The sequence below is a fragment of the Salmo salar genome, chromosome 24, assembly GCF_965601325.2.
Source record: "Salmo salar chromosome 24, fSalSal1, whole genome shotgun sequence".
Classification (NCBI taxonomy): domain Eukaryota; kingdom Metazoa; phylum Chordata; class Actinopteri; order Salmoniformes; family Salmonidae; genus Salmo; species Salmo salar.
Genome location: NC_138314.1, coordinates 27,030,525 through 27,053,762, shown reverse-complemented (window position 1 = coordinate 27,053,762; position 23,238 = coordinate 27,030,525). Strand labels below are relative to the sequence as shown.

General features: G+C 41.5%; 1 protein-coding gene across 2 annotated transcripts; it reads right to left on the bottom strand.

The window, feature by feature from the left end:
- Nucleotides 1–2,260: 2,260 nt before the first annotated feature.
- On the bottom strand, nucleotides 2,261–23,070 carry shlb2 (Endophilin-B2). Of its 2 annotated transcripts, XM_014171397.3 has the most exons (12): nucleotides 22,773–23,070; nucleotides 21,487–21,628; nucleotides 19,097–19,225; nucleotides 13,860–13,993; nucleotides 13,546–13,638; nucleotides 7,827–7,889; nucleotides 7,383–7,406; nucleotides 7,080–7,169; nucleotides 6,303–6,403; nucleotides 6,125–6,139; nucleotides 5,787–5,985; nucleotides 2,261–3,575 (listed from the first exon to the last, which is right to left on the bottom strand). In XM_014171397.3, the coding sequence occupies exons 1-12, from the start codon at nucleotides 22,833–22,835 to the stop codon at nucleotides 3,468–3,470; spliced, it is 1,161 nt and encodes a 386-aa protein (XP_014026872.2). In that variant the 5' UTR covers nucleotides 22,836–23,070; the 3' UTR covers nucleotides 2,261–3,467.
- Between the last annotated feature and the right edge of the window lie 168 nt (nucleotides 23,071–23,238).

Genomic DNA, 23,238 nt, shown 5'->3' with positions numbered 1-23,238 from the left:
TTGGCCACCGGAGCCACGTTAGCCACGTTAGCTAGCTGCATTTCCCCGCCGCCATCTTCCTGATTTTTCCTGGTTCTCCGGTGGTTGTTTGTTCATAGCTGTCACATTGTTCTCCAGCTCTTCCCCCTCATTTTCATTGTCAATAGATTTACCTTTCTTTTTTTACAATAAATTGATCCATGTCGACCAGACTGTAAAATTAGCTAGCAGCAAACTGATATTTGTCAGTCGCTTTAGCTGAGCAGTTGCCTTCTATTTCGGCAAACGTTCTATTTCGGCCTTTCTGTTCAACAGCTGCGCTATACTGCCATCTATCTGCCGTCCAGGGAACAATCGATATATTCAGTGAAGTGACTCAGGCATGCATTAAACACATTGAATTGAAGTTTTATCATTATGTATTATGAATGGAAAATAGGAAAATCACCGTGAGCCGCAAATTAAGGGCTCGCAGGCTGCACAATGAGTGCCACTGTGTTGCAGCCTGAATTCAAAATGGATTAAATAGATTTTTTTCTCACCCATTTACACACAATAACCCTTATTGCTAAAGTGAAAACATTTATTTTATTTTTTGCAAATGTATTGAAAATTATTATACAGAAGTATCTCATTGACATAAGTATTTACAACCCTGAGTCAATACATGTTCGAATCCCCTTTGGCAGCGATTACAGCTGTGAGTCTTTCTGGTGAAGTAAATAAGAGCTTTGTACAATATTTGCACATTCAAAATTCTTCAAGCTCAAGTTGGTTGTTGATCATTGCTAGACAGCCATTTTTAAGTCTTGCCATAGTCAAGCCGATTTAAATCAAAACTGTAACTAGGCCACACCGGAACAATCAATGTCGTCTTGGTAAGCAGCTCCAGTGTATATTTGGCCTTGTGTTTTAGGTTATTGTCCTGCTGAAAGGTGAATTTATCTCCCAGTGTCTGTTGGAAAGCAGACAAGGTTTTCCTTTAGGATTTTGCCTGCGCTTAGCTCTATTCCATTTTATTTTTTTAAACTCCCTAGTCCTTGCCGTTGACAAGCATACCCATAACATGATTCACCCACCACCATGTTTGAAAATATGAAGAGTGGAACTGAATAATGTGTTGTCGGATTTGCGAAAACATAACATTTTGTATTCAGGACATACATTTTTGGCAGTATTACTTTAGTGCCTCGTTGCAAACAGGATGCATGTTTTGGAATATTCTTTGGTTCTGTACATGTTTCCTTCTCACTCTGTCATTTAGGTTAATATTGTGGAGTAACTACAATTTTGTGACCATCACTTCTTTCCTATGATAGGTATTAAACTCTGTAACTGTTTTAAAGTCATCATTGGGTGAAACCCCTGAGCGGTTTCCGTCCTCTCCGGCAACTGGGTTAGGTAGAACGCCTGTATCTTCGTAGTGACTGGGTGTATTGATAAAGTGTAATTAATAACTTCACCATGCTCAAAGGGATATTCAATGTCTGCTTTTTTTATGTTTACACATCTACCAATTGGTGCTTTTCTTTGCACTGGAAACCCTCCCTGGTTTTTGTGGTTGAATCTGTGTTTGAAATTCACTGCTCGACTGAGGGACATTACAGATAATTGTATGTGTGGGGTACAGAGATGAGATCCTTTTTTGAATGACCATGTTAAACACTTATTTCACAGAGTGAGTCCATGCAACGTATTATGTGGCTTGTTAAGCAAATGTTAACTCCTTAACTTATTTAGGCTTGCCATAACAAACGGGTTTAATACTTACTGACAAGACATTCCAAATTAATTAAAAATGAAAAGCTGAAAACATTTCTAAAAACTTTGACATTATGGGGTATTGTTTGTAGGCCAGTGAAAGAAAAGCTCAATTTAATCCCTTTTTAACACAACAAAATGTGGAAAACGTCAAGGAGTGTGAATACTTTCTGAAGGCACTGTACATATTTGGTGGACAAATTACCTATAGTACTTATTTGAAATATGGGTTTAAGCTATTTTTCTTTAATTGTTTATTTGAAATGAAATCATTACATTAATGCCAAATTAAAATACTTTATACGCATGAACATGTTGATGCAGTACTCATAGAAAATATTGTAAAAAGGAGAGCGTGTTGTAAAAAGGAGAGCGTGTTGTAATTACCAGTATGAGTTACAGAATGGACATAAAGTTTGAATTTGAAAAAAATATGCATTTAGAAAATAATGATTACAATCCGACGGACTGCTACACCAGAATACTAAAGAACCTGAACTGACAAATCACACAAACTAGATTGTGTCCAAAGCATATATATATTTTCTTTATTACATACTACGTATTTTCATTCACCCAGCATGGCTTGGGAACAGACAATAAATACATTGACAGTAAAGGCAGAAAAGGGTCAAAACAAGACATGGCAAAACAGTCACAGCATCACAAACCTTGACAGAGTGCATGCATGCACGTGTATATTTAAGTTTGCTTTGGTACTAAAAGGTCTATGAGAAATAAATATACAGGCATTAAAATTCTGATCACAAGAAAGAAAGAGGCTTTGCATTGAACAGAGTAGTCTGACTAACTCCTGCCAGTGGCACATGTAGCAGCCTAGGTCCTGTCTTGAAGACACTGAGACTATCACAGAAAAGACAACATCGGATCAAACAATTCAACTAAAAACATACAAAGACAACTGAAGGAACAATGACATGTTAAAGAAACAGAACAGCAAAAAGAGCAAACTAAAAAAAAGGGACATAAATGGGAATATAACTCACCAGATACTTAAATAATAACAAGTTACAGTTTTGCATGCCAAAATGTATGTTCTGTGTTAGATCTGGCTTGTCCTCTTCAAAAGAAGTGTCCTAAGTGAACAGGAAAACTGGGGTGTGGACATTGCGGTGTGTCCAATACATTCTATGAGTTATAGCAGATGGACACAGCCTCTCTCCCATTATTTTAAGGCAGTTAGTAAAAGACTAGGAGTGCTTCAAATTGTCGCTGTATGAGTGCTTCAATTTCTGGTTAGTCACTAAGCAGGGCATACGGCCATGAAATGTTTCAGTGCCAGGTAGTGGTAGAGGTGTCCAGGAAAATGACAATATAGGAATGTGGACTAACGAGAGGTGCACAGCGTGTATGGAATGTTTTACATAAAAGTAATGGATTTGGGAAAGATGTCTAAAACAAGTGCAAGTGTGTGGGGAGGCTGTATGAAGCTTTTTCCACAGCTGTCAAAGGTCACCAAAGCCTGGATAATATAGGGCATTTCAGTAAGTAAATATCTTACATTTCAGAATTTTCTGCCAAGTTGTCATGGTAACTATTCCTCCGTATTCAATGTTGTGCATTTGCCTTCATATTCACCAATGATGTAATGCGGTCCGTGTGCGTACAGAATGTGGGTGTATTTGGTTGGTTGAATTTGTCAACGTCAGCATGTTTGAAGGCATGTGAGTGCAATGTTGCAAGCGTGCGTCTTTCCATTTATTTCTTTAGCTGAGCAGCTCCAGGTATGTGACAGGCACCTTCCCTTTCTGGTTCCCTCTCTCTCCCACCAGCCAGTCTGAGTCCATGCCTGGCACTGTGTAAACTGTGATTAGCTGGGAAAAGACAAAATAATAACATGCACGGAGTGTACAAAACATTAAGAACACCTTCCTAATGTTGAGTTGCCGCCCCCCCCCCCCCCCCCCCCCCATTTTGACCTCAGAACAGCCTCAATTTGTCAGGACATGGACTACAAGGTGTTGAAAGCGTTCCACAGGGATGCTGACCCATGTTGACTCCAATGCTTCCCACAGTTGTTTGAAGTTGGCTGGATCCTTAACTTAGTGATGAGCTGAGGGCACTATGGTGTTGAACACTGAGCTGTAGTCAATGAACAGCATTCTCACATAGGTGCTCCTTTTGTCCAGGTGGGAAAGGGTAGTGTGGAGTGCAATAGAGATTGTGTCATCTGTGGATCTCTTGGGGCGGTATGCGAATTGGAATGGGTTTAAGGTTTCTGGGATGATAGTGTTGATGTGAGCATTGACCAGCCTTTCAAAGCAATTCATGGCTACAGACGTGAGTGCTACGAGTTGGTAGTAATTTAGGCAGGTTACTGTGGTGTTCTTGGGCACAGGGACTATGGTGGTATGCTTGAAACATGTAGGTATTACAGACTCATTCAAGGACGGGTTGAAAATGTAATTGAAGACACTTGCCAGTTGGTCAGCGCACACTGAGTACACATCCTGGTAATCCGAAGAGCGCATAGAAGTAATTTCGCTCGGCTGGTAGGCTTGTGTCACTGAGCAGGTCGCGGCTGTGCTTCCCTTTGTAGTCCGTAATAGTTTGCAAGCCCTGCCACATCCGATGAGCGTCAGAGCCGGTGTAGCAGGATTCAATCTTAGTCCTGTATTGACACTTGTTTGATGGTTTGTCGGAGTGCATAGCGGGATTTTTTTAATAAGTGTCCGGGTTAGAGTTCTGCTCCTTGAAAGTGGCAGCTCTACCCTTTAGCTCAGTGCGGATGTTGCCTGTAATACATTGCTTCTGTTTGGGGTATGTACGTACGGGCACTGTGGGGACGACGTCATCAATGCACTTATTGATGAAGCCAGTGACTGATGTGGTGTACTCCTCACGCCATCGGATGAATCCCTGAACATATTTCAGTCTGTGGTAGCAAAACAGTCCTGTAGCTTAACATCTGCGTCATCTGACCACTTCCATATTGAGCGAGCCAATGGTACTTCCTGCTTTAGTTTTTTCTTGTAAACAGGAATCAGGAGGATGGAATTACAGTCAGATTTGCCAAATGGAGGGTGAGGGAGAGCTTTGTACGTGTCTTTGTGTGTGGCGTAAAGGTGGTCTAGAGTTTCTTTTTTTTCTCTAGTTGCACATGTGACATGCTGGTAGAAATGAGTTAAAACAGATTTAAGTTTTCCTGCATTAAAGTCCGCAGCCACTAGGAGCGTCTGCATGAGCATTTTCTTATGGCCTTATTCAGCTTGTTGAGTGCGGTCTTAGTGCCAGCATCGGTTTGTGGTGGTAAATAGACAGATACGAAAAATATAGATGAAAACTGTCTTGGTAAATAGTGTGGTCTACAGCTTATCATGACGTACTCTACCTCAGGCGAGCAAAATCTTGAGACTTCTTAAAACATTAGATTTCACACTGTTATTGACAAATAGACTCATTGACAAACCCCTCGTCTTACTGGAGGTAGCTGTTCCGTCTTGCCGATGCATGGAAAACCCAGCCAACTGTATATTATCCATGTTGTCATTCAGCCACGATTCGGTGAAACATAAGATATTAGCATTTTTAATGTCCCGGTAGGATAGTCTCAAACGGACCTCATCCAGTTTATTGTCCAATGATTGCACGTTGGTCAATGGGACGGATGGTAGAGGCGGGTTACCCACTTGCTGACGAATTCTCACAAGGCACCCGGAACTGCGTCCCCTGTATCGGCGTCTCCTCTTCATGCGAATTTCGGGGATTTAGGCCTGGTATCAGCAGTAAATCCTTTGCGTTCGACTCATTAAAGAAATAATCTTTGTCCAGTTCGAGATGAGTAATTGCTGTTCTGATATCCAGAAGCTATTTTTGGTCATAAGAGACAGTGGCAGAAACATTATGTACAGAGCAAGTTACAAACAACACAAAATATCACCATCTTGTATATTCCATCTAGTCCTAGTTGTTTCAAGACTGTTTCTTGCCCACCATACCACATATTCTAGCACTGCATGGATACACCTGATTCAACTAATGACGGGTGTGCAGGTAGAATTCTGTGTGTGTGCTCGTGTGCTCACCTCGTCAGCCAGTAGGGATAGCTCACTGGTGTCGGCAGCGTCGTAGTCGTACAGGACCTTGGCCTTGCGTGTGCCTGTGGCAGGGGCCTGCACCTCCTCGATCAGCGTGTCTGTCTCCACAGCGCTGGCAGGGTCCAGGGGAGAGGAGCCACCGGAGGCCATGGAGTGACCTGGGTTACCAGCAAACGCGTTGGGAAACCTGCAGAGGTTAATGGAGTGAAGACATTCATAAGCTATACAGCACATTCCCTGGGGAATAATCAGACTTTACTAACGGTTAACAAAAATATGTTGAGTAATGGTGAGTTCAACTGTAATCGTCATCAAATGTTACTTACACATCTCCATTGGAACTGAGAGCATAAGAGATAATAGTGGAGATGGTCATTGATAAACAGCTTACATCTATTTGGATAGCAAACACTGCAGCAAATAAAAGCCAGATCTAGACAGCCCAGCTAAGTATGCTAGTATGTCCAATATAAAGTTGTGCATCTACCCAGAGCCAGTCCTCACCTGTCCAGCTCTTTCTGCAGGTCCTGCATGTGCAGGTGACACTGCTTGTAGTAGGCTGTCTGTGCCTCCACAAACTCATGCAGGCAGCGCAGGTGGTTCACCTACAGACAACATACCCAAAACACATAACACAGTTGTTACTTGTTCCCCCTCAACATACCCTGTCACCACCATGTTAAAACAATTTATACCATGGCATTGTTGAATACTCGTTTCTGATTGGCTTGAAGTGCATTCTAGCGCATGCATTATTTCCCTATAATGCACGGTATATCAGTACAGTAGAATTCAATAGCTATAGTTCAGTCTTACATGTTCTATGTTTGAGCTGCTTTTGAAAGCAAGAGTCGAATTGAAAACATTATGACATTATGAAAATCGAATTCATCAATAAGATAGGACTGATTGTTTGGTTAGCAAAACCAGTAAGTATGTTTGGTTGCCAAGGCAACTACTGTAGCTATCTAGTAAAATTGCTACCTACTTAAGTGGATGTTGAACACATTTCTACCTGCAAATAAAAAAAAATGTGTTGCTGCAAATGTGTTAAATTATGGTATAAAGGGATAATCAACTTGGGGCTCTATGCATTTTCTGGAAAATAATGAAACTCTGTGGAAGGTTAGTCCACGCCGCACTAACACCTCTTCCACATTGTTCATTATTTTCCATAGAGCCCCTCATTGATTATCCCTAACTTATTACCTGGTAAACAGTGCATATGCTGAAAAGAGTGGCCATGTTTGTCCACTCTACAGGTTTCACCTCATGACTCACGTGTGTACTGCTGATGCCCTCCAGCAGGAGCCGTGTGACCTCTGCCTGTCTGTCAAACTCTGTCTGTGCCACTCGAAGCTCATGTTCTGCCTACAGAACAACCAAAACAAACAGAGAGCGGTATCATGTAATACTACAGCCCCCATTTTCCATTATCAGCTGTTTTGTTCTTGTGTGAACTCTGAAGGTGATAACTTGTGAAAAGAGACAGACTTTACCTAGAAACAAAGATCACTAGGAGTAAAGATATGACTTATTTATACAGTACGGGAGGAGGATGGTGTCCAAACATGTCATACTCACTTTGTCCACCTCCTCGCTCCAGAGCTGAAAAGCCGCAGGGCAACAAGAGAGGGGAAGAGAGAAACACATTCTGATGACATCACAGGGGAGACACATTCTTAGATTGGATTGAGACTGATGACAGTAAAGAAACAGATTTCCAACCCGGGGTGCATTCAAAAGAAAGCATTTTCCAAATATTCTGGTCCTGCATTCAGAGTTCATTTTATTTGGATCAATTGAAGTACAACACCTTTGAAGAGCTTTGACCGAATTTTGGTCGTGGTGCCTGGGAAATTAGACCGTTGTCTGTGATAAGTCAAGTACCACATAGATAATGGATTACTATATTACTATGCCGGAAGCAATCTGGCAATATGAAGAAATACCACTGAATTTGTAAAGTGACAGTAGGCTACATGTACAGTGTTAGTGTAGAGTGGACTGGCTGTTTAAGCTCCTTACCGCAGATGCACTGGCAGAGAGGACATAATTTCTGGGCCTGGTTTCCTGAAAATCAGGCACAGCCTACAGACACGGCAGAGCAGTTTACACATACACAAAAGGACAAACAAAAACCAAAAGTATAAGAGAGTCATGTGACAGGGACGCACACATAGCAAAAACTAAACCCTTTGTTATTATCTTGATGATATAATGAGACAAGTCTGTTCTGCAAGCACTGGCCAATCAAAGACAGCAGAGCGCTATGCAGACCTTTTTTTACAAGGAGCGCGTATGAAAAATATTTCAGATATTAAAGCTAAAATTCTAACTTTTTCTAGGCACACTGGTGTTCCAATATAAACATTCCAGGTCCCAAAGCTAAATATTTAGCCGCATATGTGAGTAAAATGGTCCCACTGTAGAGCCCTGGAATGGTACAAATATCTTTCTTCACCTGCATATCAGTGAACGCTGCTGAGGAGAGGACTGTTCATAATAATGGCTGGAACAGAGCGAATGAAATCAAACACATGGTTTCCATTCCACTTATTCTGCTCCAGCCATTACCACAAGCCCGTCCTCCCCAATTAAGTTGCCATCAACCTCCTGTGCTGCATATCTACTGCCTGGAGTCCCACGGCGTGTTAGACTAGAAGGACGACGACCATGCAGCATGTGTAAATAAACGCAGCAGCATGAGAGATGTGTACACAGCCTGTCATGTGTCATTGTCATAGCCCTTAAAGAAAGCCATCCTTCAACCATCATCTCATTCTAACCCCAAACAAACCAGGTGCTGGATTTAAAACATATATGTGTGCAGTAGCCTATAGAATGTGTAGCCTACAGTATACCTGGAGAATAGTTCCGGTCGTCTGGTCACAAAGGTTAATCTATCATATATGGAGTATGGACGAAGAAACTGTGAATGTTATGTCTGGGATTGGGTGATAAGTTGGTTTGATCTTTTATGTACAGTTTCTGTAAAATGTTGAGGTCTGTGGAAAATAATTTCCTCTTCAGAGCGCAATACATCTATCTAATCGAATACAGTAAATTACTCTCCATTGACTTCTTAATCATTACATTGGGCTGGCCAAAACCCAATGTAATTAAAGTACTTCTAAAAGACAAATATTTTGCAGGAAATAAATATGTACGCTAAACAAACATTTTTCAAAATGTGCATGCCTTCATGTGGCAATCACCATGCATACAGGTTTCAAAGGTCTGATTTGAAATGAGTCTACAATCAAAATAAAATGTATTTACGGCGTTTCCTCTGCATATCGGTTTATTTAATCATGCTATCAAGAAAACATATCTTATCAAATTAGATCTTTGACCTGAAGGAAAAATACAGCCATAAATCTTAACATTTCAAATACTCTCACTGAGAGTGGGAGCTGGGAAAGTGATGTGGAGGTAGACATTCACTGGACATGGTAGAATTGGGCAAGCATGTTAGCAATCAGGACTTTTAACCCAAGTCATCTGTACTCACATGGGACAGGGCCGTTCCTCTCACTACTGGTCTCAAAAAGGCCTTTGTGATTTAATAGGAGGATGAACTTGGTAATTGGATGCAGTTAGTCACGTTGCACCCATACACTGGTCCAATTTAAAGACACTTCTGTTACATTTTACAAATGATTTGTGTACTACTCAGTTTTGTTGACTCTAGGGCAGTAGTATTCAAAGTCGAGGTTGCAACCCCCACTGGGAACTGCAGTGGGCTCCCCAATATGTATGTATGTATAGTGAAGTTAGAAGTTTACATACACCTTAGCCAAATACATTTAACTCAGTTTTTCACAATTCCTGACATTTAATCCAAGTAAAAATTCCCTGTCTTAGGTCAGTTAGGATCACCACTTTATTTTAAGAATGTGAAATGTCAGAATAATAGTAAAGAGAATGATTTATTTCAGCTTTTATTTCTTTCATTACATTCCCAGTTGGTCAGAAGTTACATACACTCAATTAGTATTTGTTAACATTGCCTTTAAATTGTTTAACTTGGGTCAAATGTTTTGGGTAGCCTTCCACAAGCTTCCCACAATAAGTTGGGTGAATTTTGGCCCATTCCTCCTGACAGACCTGGTGTAACTGAGTCAGGTTGTAGGCCTCCTTGCTCACACACTCTTTTTCAGTTCTGCCCACAAATTTTCTATGGGATTGAGGTCAGTGCTTTGTGATGGCCACTCCAATACCTTGACTTTGTTGTCCTTACGCCATTTTGCCACAACTTTGGAAGTATGCTTGGGGTCATTGTCCATTTGGAAGATCCATTTGCCACCAAGCTTTACCTTCCTGACTGATGTCTTGAGATGATGCTTCAATATATCCACATAATTTTCCTTCCTCATGAGAACTTCTATTTTGTAAAGTGCACCAGTCCCTCCTGCAGCAAAGCACCCCCACAACATGATGCTGCCACCCCTGTGATTCACGGTTGGGATGGTATTCTTCGGCTTGCAAGCGTCCCCCTTTTTCCTCCAAACATAACAATGGTCATTATGGCCAAACAGTTCTATTTTTGTTTCATCAGACCAGAGGACATTTCTCCAAAAAGTATGATCTTTGTCTTTGTTTAAAGGCACAGTCAACTTATTGTATGTAAACTTCTGACCCACTGGAATTGTGATACAGTGAGTTAGTTATAAGTGAAATAATCTGTCTGTAAACAATTGTTGGGAAAATTACTTGTGTCATGCACAAAGTAGATGTCCTAACCAACTTGCCAAAACTATAGTAACAAGAAATTTGTGGAGTGGTTGAAAAATGAGTTTTAATAACTCCAACCTAAGTGTATGTAAACTTCCGACTTCAACTGTATGCATGTATGTATGCATGCATGTACAGTTGAAGTCGGTACTGTAAGTATTCAGACCCTTTACTCAATACTTTGTTAAAGCACCTTTGGCAGCGATTACAACCTCGAGTCTTCATGGGTATGACGCTACAAGCTTGGAAAACCTGTACTTTGGGAGTTTCTGCCATTCTTCTCTGCAGATCCTCTCAAGCTCTGTCAGGTTGGATGGGGAGCGTTGCTGCACAACTATTTTCAGGTCTCTCTAGAGATGATCGATCGGGTTCAAGTCCGGGCTCTGGCTGGGCCACAAGGACATTCAGAGACTTGTCCCGAAGTCACTCCTGTGTTGTCTTGGCTGTGTGTTAAGGATCGTGGACTTGTTCGAAGGTGAACCTTTGCCCCAGTCTGAGGTCCTGAGCAGGTTTTCATCAAGGATCTCTCTGTACTTTGCCTCAATCCTGACTAGTCTCCTAGTCCCTGCCGCTGAAAAACATCCCCACACCATGATGCTGCCACCACCATGATGCTGCCACCACCATGATGCTGCCACCACCATGCTTCATCAGCCCAGAGAAACTTATTTCTCATGGTCTGAGAGTCCTTTAGGTGCTTTTCGGCAAACTCCAAGCGGACTGTTGTGTTCCTTTTACTGAGGAGTGGCTTCCGTCTGGCCACTCTACCATAAAGGCCTGATTGGTGGAGTGCTGCAGAGATGATTGTCCTTCTGGAAGGTTCTCCCATCTCCACAGAGGAACTCTGGAGCTCTGTCAGAGTGACCATTGGGTTCTTGGTCACCTCCCTACCCTTCTCCCCTGTTTGGCCGGGCGGCCAGCTCTAGGAACAGTCTTGGTGGTTACAAACTTCTTCCATTTAAGAATGATGGAGGCCACTGTGTTCTTGGGGACCTTCAATGCTGCAGAAATATTTTGGTACCCTTCCGCAGATCTGTGCCTCAAACCAATCCTGTCTCGGAGCTCTACGGACAATTCCTTTGAGACACGTTTTTGCTCTGACATGCCTTCCCAAATCATGTCCAATCAATTGAACTTACCACAGACTCCAATCAAGATGTAGCAACCTCTCAGGGATTATCAATGGAAACAGGATGCACTTGAGCTCAATTTCGAGTCTCATAGCAAAGGGTCTGCTATGGGGGATTGTGTGTAGATTGATGAGGAAAATATTTTATTTAATCCATTTTAGAATAAGGCTGTAACGTAACAAAATGTGGAAAAAGTCAAGGGGTCTGAATACTTTCCGAAGGCACGGCACGGCACACACACAGATGTAAAAATCGTAATTTTATGATTGTGTCATTACATTTGAGGTGGGGTCCCCAGAAATTCTGGTGGGAAAAAAAATGGGGTCCCTGCTGAAAAAGTTTGAATACCACTGCTCTAGGGTCATATATGGGTTTGCTCCAGTGTACCATGCCACAAGATCATTTCTTTCACTTTCAAAAGAACGTGAAAGTCTGTCCTCTCTCTCCCTCTTGGCTTCTCACATGCGTTCAACTGGACTTCAAAGTGCCAATGAGAAAATGGGAAGAGCATGTCAGAAAGAAAAAAAAGGGGGAAAAAATAACCAAAGTGGACAATATTTTACACTAATACTCACTTCTCCCTCACACTGTGAACATAATTAGAACAGAGATAGAGGTTAGTTAGCAGTAACAGTTCACTCTGAACTGGAGCCTGGTTACATGATGCAGCTGAACTGGAACAGGGAGAGGTGGAGGAGGGCGGAGGGTAGAGGGGGGCGACGCCTGGTTACATGATGCAGGTAAAGAGGAACAGGGAGAGGTGGAGGGTAGAGGGGGGTGCCTGGTTACATTATGTAATAGAAGGGGAACAAGGAGAGCTGGAGGGGGTAGAGGGTAGACTCCCTGCTACATGATGCAGCTGAAGGGAAACAGGAAGAGGAGGGTAGACTCATGGCTACATGATGCAGCTGAAGAGAAACAGGAAGAGAAGGGTAGAGGGTAGACGCATGGCTACATGATGCAGCTGAAGGGAAACAGGAAGAGGAGGGTAGAGGGTAGACTCATGGCTACATGATGCAGCTGAAGGGAAACAGGAAGAGGAGGGTAGAGGGTAGACGCATGGCTACATGATGCAGCTGAAGGAAAACAGGAAGAGGAGGGTAGAGGGTAGACTCATGGCTACATGATGCAGCTGAAGGGAAACAGGAAGAGGAGGGTAGAGGGTAGACGCATGGCTACATGATGCAGCTGAAGGGAAACAGGAAGAGGAGGGTAGACTCATGGCTACATGATGCAGCTGAAGAGAAACACGAAGAGAAGGGTAGAGGGTAGACGCATGGCTACATGATGCAGCTGAAGGGAAACAGGAAGAGGAGGGTAGAGGGTAGACTCATGGCTACATGATGCAGCTGAAGGGAAACAGGAAGAGGAGGGTAGAGGGTAGACGCATGGCTACATGATGCAGCTGAAGGAAAACAGGAAGAGGAGGGTAGAGGGTAGACTCATGCCTACATGATGCAGCTGAAGGGAAACAGGAAGAGGAGGGTAGAGGGTAGACGCATGGCTACATGATGCAGCTGAAGGGAAACAGGAAGAGGAGGGTAGACTCATGGCTACATGATGCAGCTGAAGAGAAACACGAAGAGAAGGGTAGAGGGTAGACGCATGGCTACATGATGCAGCTGAAGGGAAACAGGAAGAGGAGGGTAGAGGGTAGACTCATGGCTACATGATGCAGCTGAAGAGAAACAGGAAGAGGAGGGTAGAGGGTAGACTCATGGCTACATGATGCAGCTAAAGGGGAACAGGGAGAGGAGGGTAGAGGGTAGACTCATGGCTACATGATGCAGCTAAAGGGGAACAGGGAGAGGAGGGTAGAGGGTAGACTCATGGCTACATGATGCAGCTAAAGGGGAACAGGGAGAGGAGGGTAGACTCACCGCAGCCTTGGACTCTGCTAATTTGGCTTTCTTCAGCCGTGCTTTACAGGAGTCCAGGTCCAGTCTGCGGTTCTCCAGGAGACGCCTCTCTTTCTGAGACAGGGAGGAGAAGATCAGCAACTCTCTGCACAACATAAATGTAGCCTATATGTGTGGGGTTAAGTTGGCTAGGTCCTAAAACTCTGCTACATCCATATAGGAATAAGTAGAAAGGTAAACCCCAAGGTGTTGATCAGCATTGTATTAAATCCTGGTCTAGACACTGGTCTGCATGCAATCCCAAAATGTCACTGAGGCCAGATAGCCAGACTCACTGAGATGGTCCTCCAGTCTCCTTCCAGAAAGTTCCTGAGTGGGGTGAGGAAGCCGATAGCGGAGGTCTGTAGGAACTCCCTCTGTACACTGCCCAGTCTCCTCTCACAATCGCCTACTTTGATCAGGGTGCTACCTACAGCAGCACACACACACAATATATGTGAAATATAGGCCTAGGAGTGACTTATTAATTTGGAATGACTTATTACTCAGAGGAATGACTTACTACTTATCAGAAGACGTACTTACTACTTATCAGAGGAATGACGTATTACTTATCAGAAGAATACAAACAGAAAGTCTTGACCAATAGGACATGGTAGCGCAATACAACCTGTATCAAACATTTAGGCTATTCCCATCCCAGTAACCTATGGCACAAACGCCACTTCAACTGTCTATCAATGCCCTGATGAGCCTACCCCACAAAGCCTTCTGTTTTGGTGTAGTAGTGTAGATTCAGAGCTCCATCTAGATAGCAACACCCAGTGCATCAATAATGAATGCACTGCAGCTGTGTGGGAGAACCTTGGCCAACTACAATATACCTGCAAAGAGAGGGGGAGGGCCTCACTGAGGGAACCTCTAGACATGGCGACATTCTTGACATGACTTTTACCAAAACAACAAAACTCAAAATTCCCCATTTTAACATTGGGGTTTCCCCAGATGTAAAACAGACTAGATTACAGACCTCAAGGGAATATCTAATGAATAACAACACACAGCAATGATTATAGCATCAAAAAGATCTATACTAGCAGAATTTGAAGTATGCAAATCTGTGTCAAACATGGACAGACCGCATTTTAATACAGAGGAAATGTTTTTCTACACATCTTTGCTGTTTTTGCTGTTAGAGCCACTATTTCAACACAGAAGGCTGCATCACTAAAAGCCACCACTGAGAAACAGGCCACTAATGGCCTGATTAAAGCAACTGAGTGTCCATCTAGTAATAGTTGCTATGGCAGGAGAGAAGGGGATTGATGATTGATGTCTTGCTCTTCCACGGTTCCAAATGTCTGTGACATTTATGCCTAGTTACAGAACTGAATACCCTGTGTACAAATTAATTCATTATAAATAAATTATTTCAAAATCACTAAAACATGCCTGTTTCCCTCATGAGGAGGGAATTACAGCATATAAACGTAACTTGCTTAGTGTAGGCAGGGTTGGGGAGTAACGGAATACATGTAAGGGATTACAAAAAACGGTAACTGTAATCCGTTACGTTACCACCAAAAATATTGTAACCAGATTACAGATACTTTTGAAAAACTAGATGATTACTTTGAGGATTACTTTTAAATTCAGAAAGGATGTTTCCCCAAAAAATCTTTGACACTTCAATGACATTCAAACCAGCATTGAAAAAAGGCGCAAGTTTAAATTTGTTCCACCTGAGAGAGTCAGAGACCACTATGATGACACACCAAATGTGTATGATGGATCGCGGGAAAAGAGCAGGAACAGGCTTTTGTAGGCTACAGTCCAAGCTATGTCTTCCAATGGTGTGACTGCTGTCTGCATCCAAAGATTATCCAACTTGAATAAACGCTTGGAGGCAAGGATGACTGCAGTGGTGTAGTCTATGACGATATGGAGATCACTTATCATTGATATCTGTATAGCGCATTTAGCAATTTGCGCCTTACATTGTGGTTGTTGTGGATGGCTGTTCACAAATGTAAATGTGTATTTGAACCCAATAATGGTTAAATTCAAGAAGTTTAAACTGCCTATCAATCATTGTTTTTGAAACCAGTGAACAGCTAGTGAAAAATGCGCTCGCAACAGCTGCATAGTCCGGATCCCAGCCTATGGAATAATACTGTTCAATCGAATTCATGCCGATAAAAAAAATTAAAAAATTCATAGGCCTAATGGACACATGCTTAAACCCTCACACATTTGATAGACTTAAAAGGGGAAATCTGTAGTTGCTACATCCATTTTTGGACTTATAAATGATATATATTTATTTATGGTAAAGATAATTGAATTGTATTATTATATATAGTAGAAAGCAATGGGTTTGAAGAAGCCTACATAACCAACCCATAAAGTAAAATGTAACATCCATATATGGCCAGCTATGTAAACTGCAATAGATTTTGTTCAACTGGTAACATACATTTTTCCCTATTTCTAATGCCTCTTCAGGGGAAAGTAATCTAAAAGTAACTGAATGTAAATCAGATTACATTACTGAGTTTACGCATTACAAAAGTTACATTACTGATTACAATTTTGGACAGGTAACTAGTAACGGATTGCATTTAGAAAATAACCTACCCAACCCTGAGTATAGGCTACTGTATTTGTGCATTTTTCCTCTTGGAAAAAAGCCAACGTGGATGTAATGGCATGAGCTTTCCATTCCAAATTAGCTGAATTAATTTATAAAACAACTCCTAGCTAAACAGGTCTACAGAGCCCTAAATAAATTTGTACATGACCCATCACTCAGGTCTCTGTGACATTTTACATTTACATTTTAGTCATTTAGCAGACACTCTTATCCAGAGCGACTTACAGTAGTGAATGCATACATTTCATACATTATTTTTTTTGTTGGAGAAGTTACATTTCTCCAACTGAAGGGGAAAAGCTCCACAGAGAGACAGCCTAACTAATACGTGCATAAACTTCATGCATTAAGGTTGTCGTTGCAGAGCCAGGCCTGCAGAGCCAACTCTGAACAACATTAACAGAGAGAGAAAGAGCACTATTGATCCTCAGGATTGCCAGTGAAGGTGATTTATTGGGCAGACAGATATGAGACAGACTGGACCGCAGGGGAGTGAAGGGGCGACAGGAGATGAATTGACTAACGCTCACAACAGCCCTGATCACCAAGCTCACTGCTCACTCACTTTAGGGTGAAATCATCAGTATAAGCAAAAGCGTTGGGAAGAGTGACAGTACAAACTCTTGGAAAAAGAGCATAGAGTCAAGATCAATAGCAACTATGGTGAGGTTCTCTGACATGGATATACAGTACCTTCAGGAAGTATTCATACCCCTTGACTTATTCCACATTTTGTTGTGTTACAGCCTGAATTCTAAATGGATTAGATTTTTTTTATTTTTTATTCACTGATCTACACACAACAACCTGTAAGAGTTTCCACACCTGGATTGTGTAACAATTTGCCCATTATTACTTTCAAAATCCTTCAAGCTCTGTCAAATTGGTTGTTGATCATTGCTAGACAAACATTTTCAGGTCTTGCCATAGATTTAAGTAGATTTAAGTCAAAACTGTAACTTGGCCATTCAGGAACATTCACTCTTCTTGGTAATCAAGTCCAGCGAAGATTTGCCCTTGTACTATACGTTATTGTCCTGCTGAAAGGTGAATTCATCTCCCAGTGTCTGGTGAAAAGCAGACAACCAGATTTTGCCTGTGCTTAGCTCCATTTCATTTATTTTTTATCCTGGAAAACTCCCCAGTCCTTAACGATTACATTTACATTTTAGTCACTTAGCAGACGCTCTTATCCGGAGCGACTTACAGTTGTGAATGCATACATTTCATACATTTTTTTTTCTTCCGTTCCCGATTACAAGTATACCCATAACATGATGCAGCCTGCTTACTCAGTAATGTGTTGTATTTCACCACTGAGTTAGGAAGGATGCCTGTGTCTTTGTAGTGACTGGGTGTATTGATATACCATCCAAAGTGTAATTAATAACTTCACCATGCTCAAAGGGATATACAATGTCTGCATTTTTTTACCCTTCTACCAATAGGTGCCCTTCTTTGCGAGGCATTGGAAAATCTCCCTGGTCTTTGTGGGAATCTGTGTTTGAAATTGACTGCTCGACTGAGGAACCTTAAAGATAATTGTATGTGTGGGGTGCAGAGATGAGGTAGTCATTCAAAATTCATGTTAAACACTATTATTGCACACCGAGTTTGTCCACGCAACTTATTGTGACTTGTTAAGCACATTCAGCTCAGTCTTCTCTACTTGTCCAAACTTTTCCCCTATGAACTTTGGCAAAAAAAAACAAAAAAAACATCACCCTTCAGTTCTCAGTAAACAAGGCCTATTGCAGTTACACAACATCAATAGTGACCTTCCACTGTTTCTGTGTATCATTGTACTTTCACATTGTGCCCATGAAACTGCCCTATGAAATGTCACTGGAAGCTGCATCATTATCACTGGTTTGGGGGAATTAAACCATGCAACTAAATACCAAGCCCTTATAGGCCATGAAACAATACACCTGCTAGTTGTCTAATGTTTCACCAGTCTTTCCCATTCCAAGTATCCTCTGCCAATGGGTTCAGATACAAAGAAAAACTAAACTGAATATAATTTCTAAGGGCTGAGCAGACATTCACTGCTCAATGCATTGCTTAAATGCAACATAGTCATTAGGAAATTAATCTGACTGTCATTCCCTGGGGACATTTTCGTCAAGACCTGTTACACATTGTCACAACAATGAAAGATATCTCTTGCATTGGCATTTTTGGGCGGTGGGGGCACGAAAGGTCATGTCTGATCGCATAGATACACTGACTGTACCTGAAACCGAAAGGCAAAGAGTTCTGCGAAGCTAGCAGTGCCAGTGGCTATAGCAGACGGCACAGAAACCTTCCTCTAATATCTAACATTAGTCTGGCTATAGCACAAGCCAGAAAAGCTACCCAGCAGTACGACAGCTACTGCAGAGAAGGGAGGATAATTCATGTCAGCTGAACCAATGTTTTGTGTAGGACATATAGGGTATGCAACTTATTAAGTACATTTTCACTCCTGAACTTATTTAGGCTTGCCATAACAAAGGGGTTGAATACTTATGAGTCTTGTAAAACTTTTACAAACATCTTTCCAATTTCACATGATGTGATAGTGTTTATGCCAGTGACAAAACATCTAAATTGAATCCATTTTAAATTCAGGTTGTAACAACAAAATGTGGAAAAAGTCAAGGTCTGTGAATGCTTTCTGAAGACAATGTACCACAAATGGTTCGAGCCATTCTTAGGGATTGCATGAGGGAGAGAGCACAGAGTGGAGATGTATTAAGTAAGATCATCAGGTGAAATGCATTTTCCAGAAATTCTAATTATTGGATTTGACTGGGGCCCAAGACACGGCCTCAGTTTCCTCTCTGAAATTGTATTATCACTTGCCAATCCTATAAAAAAATAAAAAAAACATTTTTATACCACCTGGAAAGACCGTGTAGCTTGAGTCACACTCACCATATGGAGTTCCAGGACCAAAATCTTTTGCCGCATCTTGCATATAATGACCCAGCAGTTCTTCATTATTTGGTCTGGAGGGAACCGTTCTGTCAAGCTTCTCATACAGGAACTCCTCAATCCTGGAACCTGCAGATCGAAAGAAGGGGCCTGCTTCAAGAGAGTACTGGCAAAAATAGCCATCAAATGAAAATGGAAATTGGTGGGAGAGGAGAATGCCAAAGCAAAGTAAGCCAATGCCCAGTATGAGAATGTACAGTATTGTAATTCAACATTGTGGGAATAAGGTGTTGAATGAAGTCGTCATGGAAATAAATGTTATTTCACTCAGATAATGAAAAGAACTAGCCTTAGTAGTAGGGCTGACTCCATTTAGTAGACTGGTCGATTGTTTGGTCCATAGGCTGTTGGTCGACCAAGATTTTTTTTTAGTCGAGCAGAGGCAAATATATACTAAATAATTGTCACATGAGACACGTCTGATTCACGCCTGGCTGAGAGGACTAATCCATTGCGGAGGCCACGGGGATGGCACACCAGTATCACCAGTAGTACATTTACCATTAGTTCCTGTAATTTCTAATCTACAATGTTTCCTTGGTTATGGTCATTTCTGTAAATGCATTCTATATATTATTATTATTACAGTCTTACTGTTGTCATTGTAGGAGTGGACACGTTGTTTGCAGAGTGCACAACCTAGGCTACACTTGTGAGAAAAAGTTTTGGTTTACTTCATTCCAATTACGAGTAGTCAATCTATTCATTGTCTTTTGTTTGGAGTGCTCCTGTCAATCTTGAGTTAGGACACACACCCGATTAACCATATAGAAGTAGGACTAGTCTACATGGCCTATGTGCAAATGTAGGCCTGCCTAGAAGTGTGTCTATTTGGGGATCTGACACCCTTTCTGATTGTCTTAACTCACCATCCCTGTGGAGCTTCTCTAAGTCATTTTTTCTTCGCCTCAAAACAGCAAGTAAACAAAGTCCGTTTTTACATCCACTGAAAATGACAACAGTTCCTATACGTAGCCTATTTGAAAAATATTTTCAGCTCTCTCCAATTCGATTACCACTCAGCATGAAAGGGGGAAAATGTCATGCTCTGAGCTGGTGGAAACAACATAAAATAGGCCTACCTGATTACTTCTTATCCCTTGCGCAAAATAGCCTACAACTGTGTCTGTTTGGGGCAGGAAACTCTAACACAGAATATTTTATATAATGTTGCAAGTTTGCTAGCACTAGCTTTGGGCTGGACCAATACAATACATAGTTGATACAATGTTTCAAGTTCCTTGCAAATAGGCCATGCAGAGCCAATGTGATTTATAGGATATTTATTTTCATCAGAATATTCTCTACCTGCAGGATGCAATGTTTTTATTTGTTGGCTTTATGTTGGCTATTTTTACATATTGGCAATAGAAGTTACTTTTTCATTCGTATCATTTTCATTTATAATTTTGATTAACCACATGACATTGATTTTGAGTTATGAAGACTATTATAAATTAAATTAACCTGTTCCACAAAAATGTGCATATTAAAATCATAACTGCCACGCAGATCAGTAGGAATGGTACGATAACGTGGCACTCCAAATGGAAAAGGTTGCCGACCGCTGGTGTAGCCTATTACCGGCAACTTCAAGAGCTTAATGGCAGAATCTGCTAAGGCCAGCAGCAGCGGAGGCGGCTTAAAGCATCAGAAAAGTTCATTAGCCTACACATAGTTGATTTTATTCAAAAATAGGGTGTGTCTATATATGGAAAAATACTAACTTTAAAATGTTGACCAATCGATTGGTTGAAAGAACAGATGACTCTCAGTCTACAAAGATTATATATTTTTTCTGGTACAGCTTACTTAGTAGAGAGACTAACATGGGAATTAATTTCTGCATGTTACCAACAAGCCTGCAGTGCTGAGTCATTGTCTGGTGTGGCTAACAGGCACAGCTATTGAGCTGCTCACTGATAAGTACTACTTGCGACAGAGGATAGGCTAAACAACAGGTTTTCACAAAAGACTGGTGCTTGAAAACACCCAATACAGCATCGTAACACTTGTCTGTTGCACTACAGACCACACGGATGAAAAGATTGCACGACAGAGATACTCACCAGTGTTGTCAACTGTAGCATGGAGAATCAGAAAGGCACAGGTTAGCGATCCCTGCTCTCCATCACTGTGTAACCTAACCACCATGTTTCACTTTTTTTTTTTTAACTGATCTGAAGTTTTTGAAGCGGTTTTCAATTGATGTGTTTTTGGTTAACTATCCTGTGTGTGCGTGTGTGTTTGCATTAAGCAGGGAGTAGGGATGGGTGGTGGGAGTTGGAGGCCTCTGTCCTGATCAATTCAGTTTGTATGCTGGGCCTTACTGGGATTGGGCTGCAGCAGAACCTCTGTCTGCCTGAAGATTTTCTCTGTCCAGTTTTTAGTGGAATCAGCACGGCTGAGCAGATTCTCAAAGTGGGCATCCAGCTCAGTCTTCTCTACCTGTCCAAACTTTTCCCCTGTGAACTTTGGCAAAAGAAACAATAACAGCATCACCCTTTCAGTTCTCAGTAAACAAGGCCTATTGCAGCAACTCAACATCAATAGTGACCTTCCACTGTTTCTGTGTATCATTGTTCTTTCACATGGTGGCCCTATGTCATGCCACTAGAAGCGGCATCATTATCACTGGTTCTGGGGATGCACTTCATGTCATGGTCTCCTCATAGGCTACTGGAAAGCATACAACTAAATCCCAAGTCCTAATAGGCCATTAAACAATACACCTGCTAGTTTCCCCATCTAATATTTCACCAGTCTTTTCCCCATTCCCAGTATCCTCTGCCAATGGGTTCAGATACAAAGATAAACTAATCTGAATGCAATTTCTATGGGCTGAGCTGACATTCATTGCTTTATGTGCAACATAGTCATTAGGAAATCAGTCTGACTGTCATTCCCTGGGGAGATTTTCATCATGACCTGTTACACAGTCACAATAATGAAATATCTCTTGCGTTGGCATTTTTTGGGGGGGGGGTGAGGGTACGAAAGGTCACGTCTGACCCCATAGATACTGACTGTACCTGAAACCGAAAAGCAAAGAGTTATTCGAAAACATGACTATAGTAGATAGCGAAAACATAGCTACCTAGCATCAAGCTAGCAGTGCCAGTGGCTATAGCAGACGGCATAGAAACCTTCCTCTAATATCTAGTTAATGTACTGGCAAATATGCTAAATCATATGTAATGATGCTTCCAGTTTTTACATCTGACCCCATAGACATAGATACACTGACTGTACCCGAAACCGAAAAGCAAATAGTTTTTTCAAAAACATAGCTAAATTAGATAGCGAACGTTTGTTAGCCAAAACATAGGTAGCTGTCGATAGCCACTGGCACTGCTAGCTTGATGCTATAGCAGACGGCACAGAAACCTTCTAATATCTAGCTAAAGGACTGGCAAATATGCATAAATCAGATATGTAATGATGCTTCCAGTTTTTACTGAAGCCAGACGCTAGCTAACGTCAACTAGCTAGTTATCGAACATTAGCTAGCTAGCGAGCAACAGTATACAGTAACTTTAGTAACGTTATTTAGTCCATTTATTGGAGACACGAAATACATTTAATGTACAAATATAGTTACTGTTAGATGAGTTACCTGTATAGCTCGAGTGAAAAAAATTCCTGCATCCGAAGCTAATTTCTTCACGTTGAAATCCATGTCAGTATTATCTGGCTAAACCAACGACTAACGTTAGCTATATATGATGAACACACACTGTCTCCACGAGAGTTCACCGCATCAAGCTAGCTACTGTATGTCCAGTCAGGGACATGACGTTACGTTGCCCAGTCAGTGACAGCGCTAGCTCGGATCTGTCACTGTCAAGCAATGTGTCCCCGGTATTTACACATCATCCTGGAATCATTACTTATATCCTTTATCGTCTACCCATACTACAATTTATGCAGCGTATGGTTTATTATGCAGTGACATGTTTTTATTATTGATTCCGTATTCACGACTAATTGCAAGAAAATGTCATAGATATTCATGCGTGATTGTTTTCTGAGAAACTTGGCACATAATTGTTTGGGTAAAATATATCTTCAGTGAAATTCCT